The sequence below is a fragment of the Macaca mulatta genome, chromosome 19 (genome assembly GCF_049350105.2).
Source record: "Macaca mulatta isolate MMU2019108-1 chromosome 19, T2T-MMU8v2.0, whole genome shotgun sequence".
Taxonomy (NCBI): Eukaryota; Metazoa; Chordata; class Mammalia; order Primates; family Cercopithecidae; genus Macaca; species Macaca mulatta.
In genome coordinates this window covers 61,581,494-61,595,137 of record NC_133424.1, presented here as the reverse complement: position 1 = coordinate 61,595,137, position 13,644 = coordinate 61,581,494, and the positions used below count along the sequence as shown (strand labels likewise).

Here is a 13,644-nt window from a genome sequence, read left to right as displayed (position 1 = left end):
AATCTCAGCTACTCAGGAGGCTGAGACAGGAGAATGGCTTGAACCCGGGAGTGGGGGATTGCAGTGAGCCAAGATCACGCCATTGCACTCCAGCCTGGACAACAAGAGCAAAACTTTGTCTCAAAAAAAAAAAAAAAGTTGGAATGAAAAGATAAAATAATTAGAAGGCAATAAATGCTATGGGGAAAATTAGAAGGTGCTGATATGCTGGAATGATGGGGGAAACTAGTTTAGCTGACAAGGGAAGCTTCTTGGAGGTGGTGACATTTGAGTGGGACAGCAAATGCTGAGGAGAGGGAGAGAGTCAGGGAAGGAGGTGGCCTGGGCCCCTCCTGGAGTACCACATGGACCACAGGCCAAGTAGGGAGCAGAGGGGAGGCTGAGGGGGTGAGAGCCAATGAGAAGCAGGGTCGTGGGACAGAGGGGTGAGCAATCCCAGGATTGGCTAGACTGAGGGCAAGAGGCGGGGCCCTGAGGAAGCAACGGCTGGAATTGGCCGCCGGACACTCACAGTGCGAGAGGAGGCGGGGGCCGAGGGCGAGGTGAGCGAGACCATCTCCTGGATGGCGAGGCGAAGCTTAAGTCTGTGCAGCGGGTTGCTGATGCCGATCTCGCGCTGGATCTCTGTGTCTGACAGGTTGGCCATGATGGCACCGCTCTTGACATTGGCCCGGCAGGCGGCCACGTACCAGGCAGGCATGCCTACCCACAGCTGCAGCGGAAGGACAGATGGACAGAGGGGACAGAGGAGGAGAAAACCGGAGAGATGGGGGGACAGGGAGGTGGGGACAGGCAAGCGGGGGTGGGGGGTGAAACAGTGACGTGGGAAAGTTCGCAGGGAGAAGAAATAGGACAAGGAAAAGAGACGTGGACGAGATGAGGAAGAGTCCAAGGAGACAAATGGCAGGGCGGCGGGGGAAAAGAGAGAGAAAAGACAAAAAAAAGAAAGAAAGAGAAAGAAAAGAAAAAGAAAGAGAAAGAAAGAAAGAAGAAAGAAAAAGAAGGAAAGAAAAGAAAAGAAAGAGGGTGGGGAGAAACAGGAAGTGAGAGACAGGGAGACATCGGCAGGGCGATCGGAGACATGAGAAATATGGGGGATGACAAAAGCATGGTCAGAGATGGTAATCGTGCCGAAAAATAGAGACAGAGAATCCAGAAAGAGAGAGTAGAGAGAACGACAAGAGACCATGACCCAGGTGGGCAAGGCCAGAGCGGCAGGGGCGGAAGGGGAAGAAGAAGGAGAAAGAAGCTGTTTAGATGAAGGGGAAGGCTGGGCCCTCCTGGGTCCTCACCTGCCCGGCCCATGGCCACCCCCACCTCTGGGCTAGAAGCAGGGTGGCGCCAGGAGGACCAGGCAGCCCCTACCAGTAGGGCTGTCACAGGGGTTGAGGACCAACAGTCAGGGCATTTCTGGGCCCCAGTACCTCCAGCCAGGACACCACGGTGGGCCCGTCCCAGGCAGCAAAAGGCAGGCCCTGGCGGCAGGCCTCCTCCAGGAGTTCATGCCTGCAGGGGTGAAGGGGCCAGGATAGAAGCTGTCAGGGGTGGAGACCCCCTGCTCTGTGGATGGTCCCCATCACCACACACACACACACACACACTCACGCACCTTTTATGAATGTATAAAACACGGCAGAAGGTCAAAAAATACATGTGAATCTAAATCCTCTCCCCCCAACCCCTATCAAAAGAGAGAAAAAAGAAAAACAAAAAATATAAATTAAAAAAACACAAAAATTAAGAAAGAAAAAATAAAAACTCTGGGAGCTCCTGGGTTTCCAGGAAAGCAAGTTCAGGGTCACGGACACCCCCTCCCAGCATTGAATTCTCATTTCTGTTCACCATCACTGCTGCACACCCACACTCTCTCACACACACACTCTCACACTCGCGGGCACACACTCATGCACACTCACACACACACACAATCACACACACACACACACACTCATACACACACATACACTCACACACACTCTCACACGCGGGGACACACTCGTGCACACTCACACGCACAATCACACACTCACACTCACACACACTCTAACACACACACCACACACACACTGTCGTCACTCACACCACACTCACACACTCTCATACTCACACTCACACTCTCATACACACACTCATACACTCACACACATACTCTCACTAACACACATACCACACACACACAGTCGTCACTTACACCACACTCACACACACTCTCACACTCACACATTCACACACACACACTCACTTCCTCTTGTTCCTTCGGTCCTTGTCTCCTGGGCCTGTCAGCTTGGCTAGTCCCAGAGGGTCAGTGGCCAGTGTCTCATCTGAGGGTGTTCCAGCTGGGGGCAGGGAGGGGTTGAAATTTGGAAAATCTCAAAGGAGAGGCAGAATCTTTCATGCTGGAGGTGATGAGGAAAATGCAGGAAAGGCAGAGGCCCTGAGGGAGTAGTGAGTGAGGCCACATCGAGGAAGTGATAAAGCCAGACAAGCGCCCATGAATCGGAGTCATCCCCAAAATACGGCTGGATGCACTGGGCTGTCCTTGGTAAGGTGGCAGTGGTGTGCTGGTAAATGGCTAACAACTGGCTCCTTGGGAAGGCAGAAGGGAATCCCTGATTTGTAGCATTTGTCCATTTCCGTGGTGTAAATAATCCCACCATGGCCAATTTCAAGCTACCAGTGTGATATCAGCCAATTCCTGAAATAGCGGATCTCCTGAGCCAGTGAGAGCAGGCTCCAGCACACCACAGGAAGGTGCCCTGCCTTGAGGATGCCCCACCCTCTTCCTCTGTTTAAAAAATAGGTGACCAGGTGCGGTGGCTCACACCTGTAATCCCAGTGCTTTGGGAGGCTGAGGCGGGTGGATCACTAGGTCGGGAGATCAAGACCATCCTGGCTAACATGGTGAAACCCCATCTCTACTAAAAATACAAAAATCTAGCCGGGCGTGGTGGCGGGCGCCTGTAGTCCCAGCTACTCGGGAGGCTGAGGCAGGAGAATGGCATGAACACGGGAGGCAGAACTTGCAGTGAGACGAGATTGCGCCACTATACTCCGGCCTGAGCGATGAAGAGAGACTCCGTCTCAAAAAAAAAAAAAAAAAAGTAAATGAGTCTGTAATCCCAGCACTTTGGGAGGCCGAGGCTGGTGGATCACCGAAGGTCAGGAGTTCAAGACCAGTCTGGCCAACATGGCGAAACCCTATCTCTACTAAAAATACAAAAAAAAAAAAAAGGTAGTCAGGCATGGTGGTGGGTGCCTGTAGTCCCAGCTGCTCAAGAGGCTGAGGCAGAAGAATTGCTTGAACCCAGGAGGTGGAAGTTCCAGTGAACCAAGATCGTGCCACTGCACTCCAGCCTGGGTGACAGAGCGAATCTCCGTCTCAAAACAACAACAACAAAACCCAAAAAAAAAACAACCACCAAAAAAATAGGTAAAGGAAATCAATTCATTTACCCACTCAGTCACCCAAGCAGGCCCCAGAGTGCCCTTTCCTTTTCCCTCCTCCTCCTGCCTACCTTGGCAAGCTGTGTTCCTTCCAAATTCTAAATAAATCACCAAATGAATGAAGACATGAATGAATGTCAAGTGAACATACCAAGAAGGAGAAAGAAAGGAAGGGAGGAAGGAACAAAGGAGGGAAGGGTTAGAGTGAGGTACTCACCCAGAGAAGAGCTGTCCCGGCCTGGGGGTCCCATTCGTCCCTTCTCTTTCTTGCCAAAGAGACGGCCTATGGATGACTTGATGCTCTTCTTCTTGGGGGCTTTGTGTAGGGAGTCTGGGGTGCCCTCACTGGGAAAGAAGGAGAGAATGAGAGCATATACTGGCTGGGATGCCTCCTCTCCTCCCAAGTCCTTGTCCACCCGCTTCTCATCTTCCCAAACCAGCCTCTCCCTGTCCCTATCCCTTGTCCCTGCTGACCTTCCCCGTGAGGGTCCCCCATCTTCCAGGGACCCTGCCTGCAGTGCCAAGGCCTGGGTCATTCTTTCAAGACGGGCAGAGCGGGGAGTGGGTGGTGGGGTGTCTCCTGGGATGGCCGGCCCCTCCCCTCGTGGAGCTCCAGCTTCCTCCTTAGGAACATGATTCTGAGGACAGAGGGCACAGATGCTGGACTGAGTTCAAGGAGTCATGTCGGGGGTGCTTTAGTAACTGAGATGTCTACTGAGGGGTGTGTGGGGTGACCCTGGTTTAGAACAGTATCCAAAGGTAGTCTAGCTCAAGTGAGGGTGAGTTGCAGAAACTTTTTTTTTTTGAGATGGAGTTTCACTCTGTCACCCAGGCTGCAGTGCAATGGCACGATCTCGGCTCACTGCAACCTCTGCCTCCCAGGTTCAAGAGATTCTCCTGCCTCAGCCTCCCAAGTAGCTGAGATTAAAGGCATGTGCCACCACGCCTGGCTAATTTTTTTTTTTTTTTTTTTTTTGAGACAGAGTCTCGCTCTGTCGCCCAGGCTAGAGTGCAGTGGCGTGATCTCGGCTCACTGCAAACACTGCCTCCTGGGTTCACGCCATTCTCCTGCCTCAGCCTCCCGAGTAGCTGGGACTACAGAGGCCCGCCACCACGCTGAGCTGATTTTTTGTATTTTTAGTAGAGACGGTGTTTCACCGTGTTAGCCAGGATGGTCTCGATCTCCTGACCTCGCGATCCGCCTGCCTCGGCCTCCCAAAGTGCTGGGATTACAGGCGTGAGCCACCGCGCCCGGCCCAGAAACTTTTTAAAATCCTATGCAGAAACTTGATGCGTGAGAAATAAAAGTAGACCAGATCTGACTAAAGTGAAAGTTAGGGTTCAAGAACCCAGTGACTCCGCCTCCCCTTTGCTCTTTGAGTTTGAACCTTTAGGGAAAGCTAAGGTTGCTTTGGAAAACCACTGCTATGAGGGGTTACTGTTGTTCACTGCGGAGCCCTGCTTCTGACCTCTCCCCATCCCCCTACTAGGCTGGGGAGACTTCAGAACACTCACAGCCTTGTCGGTGCCCTCACGGGCAGGGCTAGGGGGTGCCAGGCGGGGAGTTGAGTGGCCAGAGCTGGGAGGGGAGGGGCTGGCAAGGGTAGAGGTGGTGAGGGAGGGGGGCAGGGAGCAGCTGCTGCGGTAGCGGCCCAACGAGTCCAAGCCAGAGCTGGACACCCGGCTCTCCAGCTCCTCTGCCCTCTGTTCTGTTGTCTCCTTCTCCTCTTGGATCAGCCTGAGGAGGGAAATAGGGGAAACTGGGTAAGCGGCCGCAGCAGACAGTGGGACAGGGAATCTGGGGGCCCAAGGGGCCAGAAAGGCTTGGTGGGACAAGGGGAATTCTGGGGAAGGTGCAATGACATCAGAGGGCTTTGGTGGGTTTCTGAAGGACTCCCGGGCTCAAGGAGAGTCAAGGAGTCCTGATAGTCTCAGGAAGTCATTGCAGGATTAGGGCTGTCAAGGTGATCAAGGTCTGCATCAGGGTGGCCCTGATGATAGTGGTTTGGAAAATCATGAAGGGATTACTGTGGACAAAAGGACAAGTTCAAGGTGGACTGTAAGAGCAAGGTCATAACAGGAGCAGTGTGAGATCAGGGACTCAGGTCACTCTAGGATCTGGGAAGGGCATGGAGTCATTCAGTATGGAAGGTGGTGGTCACGGTATATTTGCTGAAGGCTCATGGGGAGTGCGTTATAGCAGAATTGCTGAATATGGTCATTGCTGGTGAATCGGGGTAGACGTTACATCATTGGGGGCTTCTCAATAAGTTGGGGACGTTTTTTATATTAGAAATTCTTAGTATATAGAGTTGAAGTTTTTATTTGTTTGTTTTTTGAGACAGAGTCTCGCTCTGTCGCCCAGTCTGGAGTGCAGTGGCACAATCTCGGCTCACTGCAAGCTCCGCCTCCCGGGTTCACGCCATTCTCCTGCCTCAGCCTCCCCAGTAGCTGGGACTACAGGTGCCTGCCAACATGCCCAGTTAATTTTTTGTATTTTAGTAGAGATGGGGTTTCACCATGTTAGCCAGGAGGGTCTCGATCTCCTGACTTCGTGATCCGCCTGCCTCGGCCTCCCAAAGTGCTGGGATTACAGGCGTGAGCCACCGCGCCCGGCCTGGAGGTGAAGTTTTTGATTAGGGCATTAGGAGGAGATTCTTGGTGTTTGAGGTTGGGAACCTTGTGTTGTCTTGAGATTCTTAGAGTAGTGGGAGACTCTGGGCACTTGTTATGTGAAACCACAAAATTGATAGCGTAATGGAAGATTCTTGATGCATTGAGAGGAACTGGGGTATTTTGGGGTGCAGTCTGGTGTGTCGGGGAATGGTGAGTACTGGCTGGGGGTATATGTGTAGGTAGCACATAGAAGACTTCTGAGTGTATCTTAGGGGATGCCTGGACAGTGGAGTGAGTGTTGGGCTGGAAGAATTCCTGTGGATGGTGTAAGAGGAGATGGACTCAGGCTTTCAGGCCTCCGGAGCCAAAAGGGCTGTGGAGTCAGCTCAGGTAGGGCAGGGTGGGCCAGGGCGGGGCCAGGGCTCACTTGATCTCCTTGTTGATGGCCTCCAGCTGCTCCTGAAGCATGATGGCCAGCGTCTGCACATCAGCCTGCCCACTGGGGGACAGCAGCTCAGCCCCAAACATCCCCTCTGCCTCCTCCTCATCTGAGCCGTCCAGCTCCCCAGGGAATGGGGGTGGTATGGAGCCCGCAGGGGCAGACCGCTCCCAATCCTGTCCCTGTGTGGGGACAGAGCGACATCAGGTGGGTGGGGGCCGAGGTTGGTGCTGGGTCTTGGCTCATGATCCTGACCTTTCCTGACCTCACTGATGCTTTTCCCAGCCCACCTTTATTTCTTTTTCTTTTTCTTTTTTCTTGAGACAGTGTCTCTCTCTGTCGCCCAGGCTGGAGTGCGGTGGGGCAATCTCAGGTTACTGCAACCTCTGCCTCCCAGGTTCGAATGATTCTTCTGCCTGTCTCCTCAGTAGCTGGGATTACAGGTGCCCGCTACCATGCCCGGCTAATTTTTGCATTTTTCCTAGAGACGCCATTTTGGCAAGGCTGCTCTCGAACTCCCGACCTCAAGTGATCTGCCTGCCTCGGCGCCAGCAAGTGTTGGGATTACAGGCATGGACCACCCTGCCCAGCCTCCGACTTCTTCTCTTGACAGGCCCCTGTCCTTGATCCCTCCCCAAACCCTTTCCAAGCCACGCCCACACCCATGACTCCACTCCTGCCCCTGATTCCCATGACTCAGCTGGCTCCTGTTCCTCACCTAACCCCACCTACTCTGGGATTCCATACGCCCCTCCCAGTCCCATCATTACTCTCGGGTTCTCACCAGGTGGCAGGACATCCACAGGAGGAGACATCCAGGCAAGAGGGTTGCAGGGAAGGAGAGAAGAAAGGGTGAGTGGGTGAGTCCAGGAGATCCTGCCTCTCAACTCAGCTTCCTCCCGGAGTCCCACGGATTTAGCTCCACTTCCTACCGCTGCCCACCCAAGCCCTGCTCAGTCCAGGCTCCAGAGGCAGCTGCTGACCTTGGAGGGCTCCTCCTTGACCCCCGACCAGCGGCCCCTCTTGCCTGCCCGACCACTGCCAGCCACATAGGGATCCAGGTGGGCACCAGAAGGTAATGTGGGTGCCTGAGAGTAACGGAGCTCCAGGGCACTGCCAGGAAGAGACCTGTGGGCGTGAGGAAAGCAGTCAGGGACCAAGGGGTCAGGAAAAGGGCACAGAGGCAAGGGGTCACAGAGACAGACCTAGGGCCAGGGCCCTGAAGTCAGGGTCAAGGGGCCAGGCCTGGTGACTCAGGCCTGTAATCCCAGCACTTTGGGAGGCCGAGGTAGGCAGATCACTTAAGGTCAGGAGTTCGAGACCAGGCCAACATGGTGAAGCCCCGTCTCTACTAAAAATTAAAAAATTAGCTGGACATGGTGGTGGGTTCCTGTAGTCCCTGCCACTCTAGAGGCTGAGGCAGGAAAATCACTTGAACCGGGGAGGCAGAGGTTGCAGTGAGCTGAGATCGTGCCAGTGCACTCTAGCCCGGGCAACAGAGCGAGACTCTGTCTCAAAAGAAAGAAAAAGTAAATAAATAAAGTCAGGGTAAAAAAACAGAGGGGGCTAAGCGCGGTGGCTCACATCTGTAATTCCAGCACTTTGGGAGGCCAAGGCGGGAGGATCACTTCAGGTCTGGGGTTCCAGACCAGCCTGGCCAACATGGCAAAACCCCGTCTCCACTAAAACTACAAAAATTAGCCGGCTGGGGTGGTGCTCGCCTGTAGTCCCAGCTACTCGGGTGGTTGAGGGACGAGAATCGCTTGAACTCAGGAGGTGGAGGTTGCAGTGAGCCGGAATCGTGCCACTGCATTCCAGCCTGGGCAACAGAGTAAGACTCTGTCTCAAAAAAAAAAAAAAAAAAACCAGAGGGATCAGTAGAAATCTCGGGAGGACAGGAAGTGGGGATTAGAAGGGAGGAGCTTGGCCAACGAGGCTCCATGGTGGAGGCAGGGCAGGAGGGCTGCTGTCACCTGGAGTAGGAGGATGGTGGCCTCCCCCGCAGCTGGTCGATCTCCATCTGCATTCGCTCCATTTCCGCCAAGAGCTGCTCCTGGGGGCCGGTGTTGGAGGTGTCGGGTTAGAATCTGCTCCGCCCAGGAGGCACAGCCCCTGCCAGACTTGCGGACCCTAGCCTCGGCAAACACTGCCCCAACTTCCTCCTCCTGTCCCCTCAGGGCCCCCTACCTTGTTTAGCAGCAGCTCATCCTGAAGCTTCTTCATGTTGGCTATCTCCTCGCTCAGGGAGTTCTGTGGAGACAGGTGAAGTGAGGGAGTGGGACCTGAGAGGGGCACGCCCCTGGGGCTGCAGGCAGCTCCCAATGCACACAGACAGGCCTGAGGGGACCCAGGAAGACTGAGATGGACAAATGGTGAGTTTCGGGGGAGCAGGGACAACGATGTTTCTGGGGAGAGAAGCCCCGGGATGCAACACCCTGTGCAATCTCAGAGGGTTCAGGGTTTGGGGGTCCATGGGGTTGGAGGCTTTGGAAAAAGTCAAGGACTTGAGGCATGGGTGCCCCAGAATTCGGCTCTTGGAACGTCTAGAATAGGTGAAAAAGCGGGTCTGGGCAATACAGCAGAGAAGGCTGCCCAACTCAGGATGCCGGGATTTAGGGAGGCCTCCGATAACAGATCTGAGAGAAAGGCCTGGGGCCTCAGGATTCCAGCAAGAGGTAGTCCCAGATTTCCCCGTCCCGCAGTCCTGGATGGGGGGCGCACCTTCTCCTCCAGCGCCCCCATGCGCTCCTTGAGGTGAAGCTGTAAGCGCTCGTTGGACTCGCTCAGCAGCTTGTCCACCGTCTCGGACAGCCGCTTATTGTGGTCATCGTTCATCTTCTCCCGCTGCCGGGCCTGTGCAAAGCAGAGCGGGGCGGGCGTGCTCAAGCCCACCCTGCCCAGACCACCGCCCTTGCTCTAAGCCCCGCCCCCGCGTCCCCAGCCTCCTCATTAAGCTCCGCCCCTGCCTCGAAGCCCCACCCTCTGCGCTGTCTTCCGCCCCCTCACCCGTTGCAGCTCTTGATTCTTCTCTTCCAGTTGGGCCTCCAGCTGCCGAAGCCGCTCCTCGAAATTCCCATGACGTTCCTCAGCCTAGAGGATGGAACTCAGGGCGTGTGACTTACCCTTCCAGGATCAGTCAGGCTCCGAGCCCCACCTCCTCCAAGGTGGAGCGCCAGGTCCCGCCCCCACAGCGCCAGGCTCCTCCCCTGCAGCTATGAGTCAGGCCCCGCCCCTGCGCCTAGTCCACTTTTTCAGGACCTATTCCTTCCCTCTCAGGTTCCAGGCCACCCGGCCTTTCAGTCCAGGCTAGAGAACCCCGCTCCCATCCGTCCCGCGTGCAAACCTCCAGGCCCTCCTCATTCCAAGTCCTGACCCTTTCCCAGCCCCTAGGCCCCACACTTTCCCCCAAATCCAGGGTTCTGACCTCGCTCCTACCCCTCCAGATTCGCGACCCTGCCTCTTCTAGGCCCCACTCCTTCCCCCACACAAGGTCGCGACCCAAGTCCTCCCCGCACCTTGTTGAGTGCCGCCACGCGCTGCGCTAGCTGCGCCTCTATCTCGGGCAAAGTCTCCGCCTTCTGCAGCGTCTGCTGCAGCTTCTGCTTGGCGTCGTCCAACCACTCGGCCAGCTGACGGCTCTTCTCTTCACTCTGGGGGAGGGAGAGGCAGGCGGAGGGGACGGGCTGCGTCACCTGGGCCCCGGCGCCGCCCCATCGCCCCTCCCGGGCTGCGCCCCCACCTGCCGATACAGTGACTCCTTGCTAGCTAACTCGTTCTCCAGTTTGTCGTTGGCGTCGTGCAGAGACGTGGCCTCGCGCTGGGCGCTCAGGTAGCGCTTCTCCAGCGTCGTAATCCGCTCCTCCATATCTTCCCGCTGCGCCAGTGCCTGCGGAGGTGGCAAAGGGCCCCGTGGACTGCGAGCCCCTGGGGGAGCCGATGGGGCATCCCCTTGTTTCCTGGTAAACAAAGTGCCCTGACACAGGAGTCAGAATGGTGGTATCACACCTGCTAAGAGCTCCCAGGACTAGCCCATCTTAAGTCCCTGCCACCTGCGAGTTAAAATGGTGGTGCTACACCTCCCATGAGCTTCTAGGCCGCTGCAGGCTCAGATCCTCTAGGTGCAGAGGATCTGAGGCCTGTGGGATGTGAAGTCTCCACTCCAGCCCTTTCCTCAAAACCCAGGGCTTGGATTTTTCACTAATTTCTGGCATAGAGCAGACTTAGAATCAAAGAGCAAGTGTCCTGTGGTCTCATGGGAAATAAGGATCCCTTCTACCTAGAAGACAACACCTCCCAAGAACTACCACGGTACCAGAGGCTTAGAACCCCAAAAGAGGTGCTCCAAGGTCTCATGGGAGATGGACCCTCTGGTAGCCCACGTGGTGGGGCTACATTTCCCAGTAGCCCCCCTGGCTATTCAGGCTTTAAAAAAAATCCCAGATGAAGACTCTCTCTCTCTTTCCTTTTTTTTTTTTTGAGAGAGAGTCTTGCTCTGTCACCCAGGCTGGAGTGCAGTGGTGTGATCTCGGCTCACTGCAACCTCCACCTCCTGGGTTCAAGCGATTCTCCTGCCTCCGCCTCTGGAGTAGCTGGGATTACAGGCACCCGCTACCACGCCTGGCTAATTTTTGTATTTTCAGTAGAGATGGGAATTTCACCATGTTGGCCAGGCTAGTCTTGAACTCCTGACCTCAGGTAATCTGCCTGCCTCGGCCTCCCAAAGTGCTGAGATTACAGGCATGAGCAACCGCGCCCGGTCTCTTTTTCTTTTTCTATTTTTTTCTTTTTCTTTTTTTGGCGGAGTTTCACTCTAGCACCCTGGCTGGAGTACAGTGGTACGGATCTCGGCTTACTGCAACCTCCACCTCCCAAGCTCAAGTGATTCTTATGCCTCAGCCTTTCTGGTAGCTGGGACTAAAGGCACCCGCCACCACTCCCGGCTATTTATTTTTTAAAGTAGAGACGGGGTGTCACTATGTTGCCCAGGCTAATCCTAGTGCTCACTCTTCTTTCTCATCCACTGCCTTCAAGAATCCAGGTCCACATTTCCCAGCAGCGCTCTGGGGTCACCGGGATTAGGATAAAGTGGCCTAAGCCAGGAAGGGGTGAAATACCCACAAAAGATGCCATTTAGAGGCTCGGCGCAGTGGCTCACGCTCATAATCCCAGCACTTTGGGAAGCCAAGGCGAGCGGATCACTTGAGGTCAGGGGTTCGAGACTAGCCTGGCCAATATGGTGAAACCCCATTTCTACTAAAGATTAAAAAAAAAAAAAAAAAAAAAAGCCAGGTATGGCAGCGCACGTCTGTAGTCCCAGCTACTCGGGAGACTGAGGCAAGAGAATCGCTTGAACCAGGAGGCAGAGGTTGCAGTGAGCCGAGATTGCACCACTGCACTCCAGCCTGGGTGACAGAGTGAGATTCCATCTCAAAAAAAAAAAAAAAAAAAAAAAAAAAAAAAAAAAAAAAAGGCTGGGTGTGGTGGCTCACACCTGTAATCCCAACACTTTGGGAGGCCGAGGCAGGTGGATCACCTGAGGTCAGGAGTTCAAGACCAGCCTGGCCAACATAGTGAAACCCCATCTCTACTAAAAATAAAAAATAAAAAATAAATTAGCCAGGCGTGGTGGCGGGCACCTGTAGTTCTAGCTACTTGGGAGCCTGAGGCAGGAGAATCACTTGAACCCGGGAAGCAGAGGTGGCAGTGAGCCGAGATCATGCCACTGCACTCCAGCCTGGACGACACAGCCAGACTCTGTCTTACAAAAGGAAAAAAAAAAAAATCCATTTAGAGGCACCAGAGAAGGACCCAAAGTTAGGTAACAAAGTAATTACGAGCAGTTATGGAGTGTGTACTCTGCACCACAGGCTCACCCTCTGATGAGAATCATACATCTCCTTTCACAGGTAAGGAAACTGAATCTCAGAGAGGAGGAGTCACCCAGCCTGTGGATTGAATCGAGGTTCTGCCATTCATGAGCAATGCGCGAGGGAGAGCGCTACGGAAAGGTGAGGGACGGAGGGCAGCCCACCTCCCTGGGGCCTCACCTCCTTGAGGTCGCGCTGCAGCTTGGAGTTGGCTTCCTCCGCCTTGCCCAGCTCACGGTGCGCAGTGCCCAACTCCTCCTCCAGCTGGCTCATCTGACGGCACAGCACCGCCAGGCGCTCCCGCAGCTGGCACACCTCGGCGCGTTGCCGCTCCAGGGCCTCCTCCAGCTCTGCTGTGCGCCGGTTGGAATCCCCGCTAGGACCCAGGCCATTGGCAAGAGTCTGGAGTGAGGGAAGCAAGGGACAAGATCTCAGAGTGTCTCCGAAGACACAGAGGAAATCCAAGGAGAAAGTCAATCAGCTGAAAGGAGATCAAAGATCAATACGGACCATGCTGGTCAGAGTCCACAGGGGTCAGTGAAGGAGGTCACAGAAGTTAGCTAGGTGACCTGAATCAGAGGTCAAAGCTCTGTGACAGTCTTAGAGGTGCATCCATCTTAGGGCCCATGAGGATTATGCCAAACATGACAGACACCATAACAAAGTCAGAGAGTTGAATGGAGGTCACAGGGAGGGACTTCCATGTCTCACCTGCCCATCCCCATCCTTGCCCGGCTCTTCCAGCCCTGACCGCCGCCTAGACAGCTGCTCTCGAAGGTTCAGAGTCTGGAAGTGTGAAAGGGGAATCAGAGCACAGGGGCTCCCTGAACCCCCAGCTCTACTTCTCACTGGCACTGGCCCTCTAAGCGGATAGGCGGCCCCATCTGAGATGCCTCCGGTCGTGCTGCGGCCATGCCTACCCCACGGTTTACCCTTAGGCCCCGTCCCTCTTTATATCCCTCCTTAGCTGCCACCACGGAGGGCGTCTACCCTTACTCTTCCCCTTAGCCTCCTGGGCAAAGTTTCCGCTTTAGCCCCGCCTTTCCCCATCCAATCACTTCCTCCTTAGTCCCAGCCTGAGCCCCAGTCCCTGGTTCTACCCTTAATCTCACTCTCACTGGGATGTTCCCTCCGTAGCACTGCTGTGTGCCCACTTAGGAACCCCACTGGTTTCTCTCCATAGTCCATCCCCATTGGTTGTCCGCCGTAGTCCTGCCCCAATAGATTCTTTCTGGAACCCACCCAACCGGCTCCGCCCCATGTGCAGCCCCTTAGCCC

General features: G+C 54.9%; 1 protein-coding gene and 1 long non-coding RNA gene across 12 annotated transcripts in view; one reads left to right on the top strand and one right to left on the bottom strand.

The window, feature by feature from the left end:
- The window catches only part of PPFIA3 (PTPRF interacting protein alpha 3), a 96,636-nt gene that overhangs the window by 7,805 nt on the left and 75,187 nt on the right, over positions 1-13,644 (bottom strand). For 6 of the 11 annotated variants that reach the window (NM_001277956.1, XM_077976705.1, XM_077976707.1 and 3 more), the window contains 16 exon segments: positions 512-712; positions 1,425-1,506; positions 2,243-2,336; positions 3,662-3,789; positions 3,919-4,082; positions 4,960-5,182; positions 6,488-6,675; positions 7,483-7,627; positions 8,473-8,552; positions 8,687-8,749; positions 9,221-9,352; positions 9,506-9,589; positions 10,015-10,149; positions 10,239-10,385; positions 12,547-12,768; positions 13,078-13,152. In NM_001277956.1, the coding sequence (NP_001264885.1) occupies positions 512-712; positions 1,425-1,506; positions 2,243-2,336; positions 3,662-3,789; positions 3,919-4,082; positions 4,960-5,182; positions 6,488-6,675; positions 7,483-7,627; positions 8,473-8,552; positions 8,687-8,749; positions 9,221-9,352; positions 9,506-9,589; positions 10,015-10,149; positions 10,239-10,385; positions 12,547-12,768; positions 13,078-13,152 (2,163 nt within the window). 11 annotated transcript variants of the gene reach the window in all.
- Positions 5,079-13,607, top strand: LOC144337226 (uncharacterized). The gene is made up of 2 exons (XR_013410027.1): positions 5,079-5,208; positions 12,406-13,607. It is a non-coding gene; the product is annotated as an uncharacterized LOC144337226 (long non-coding RNA).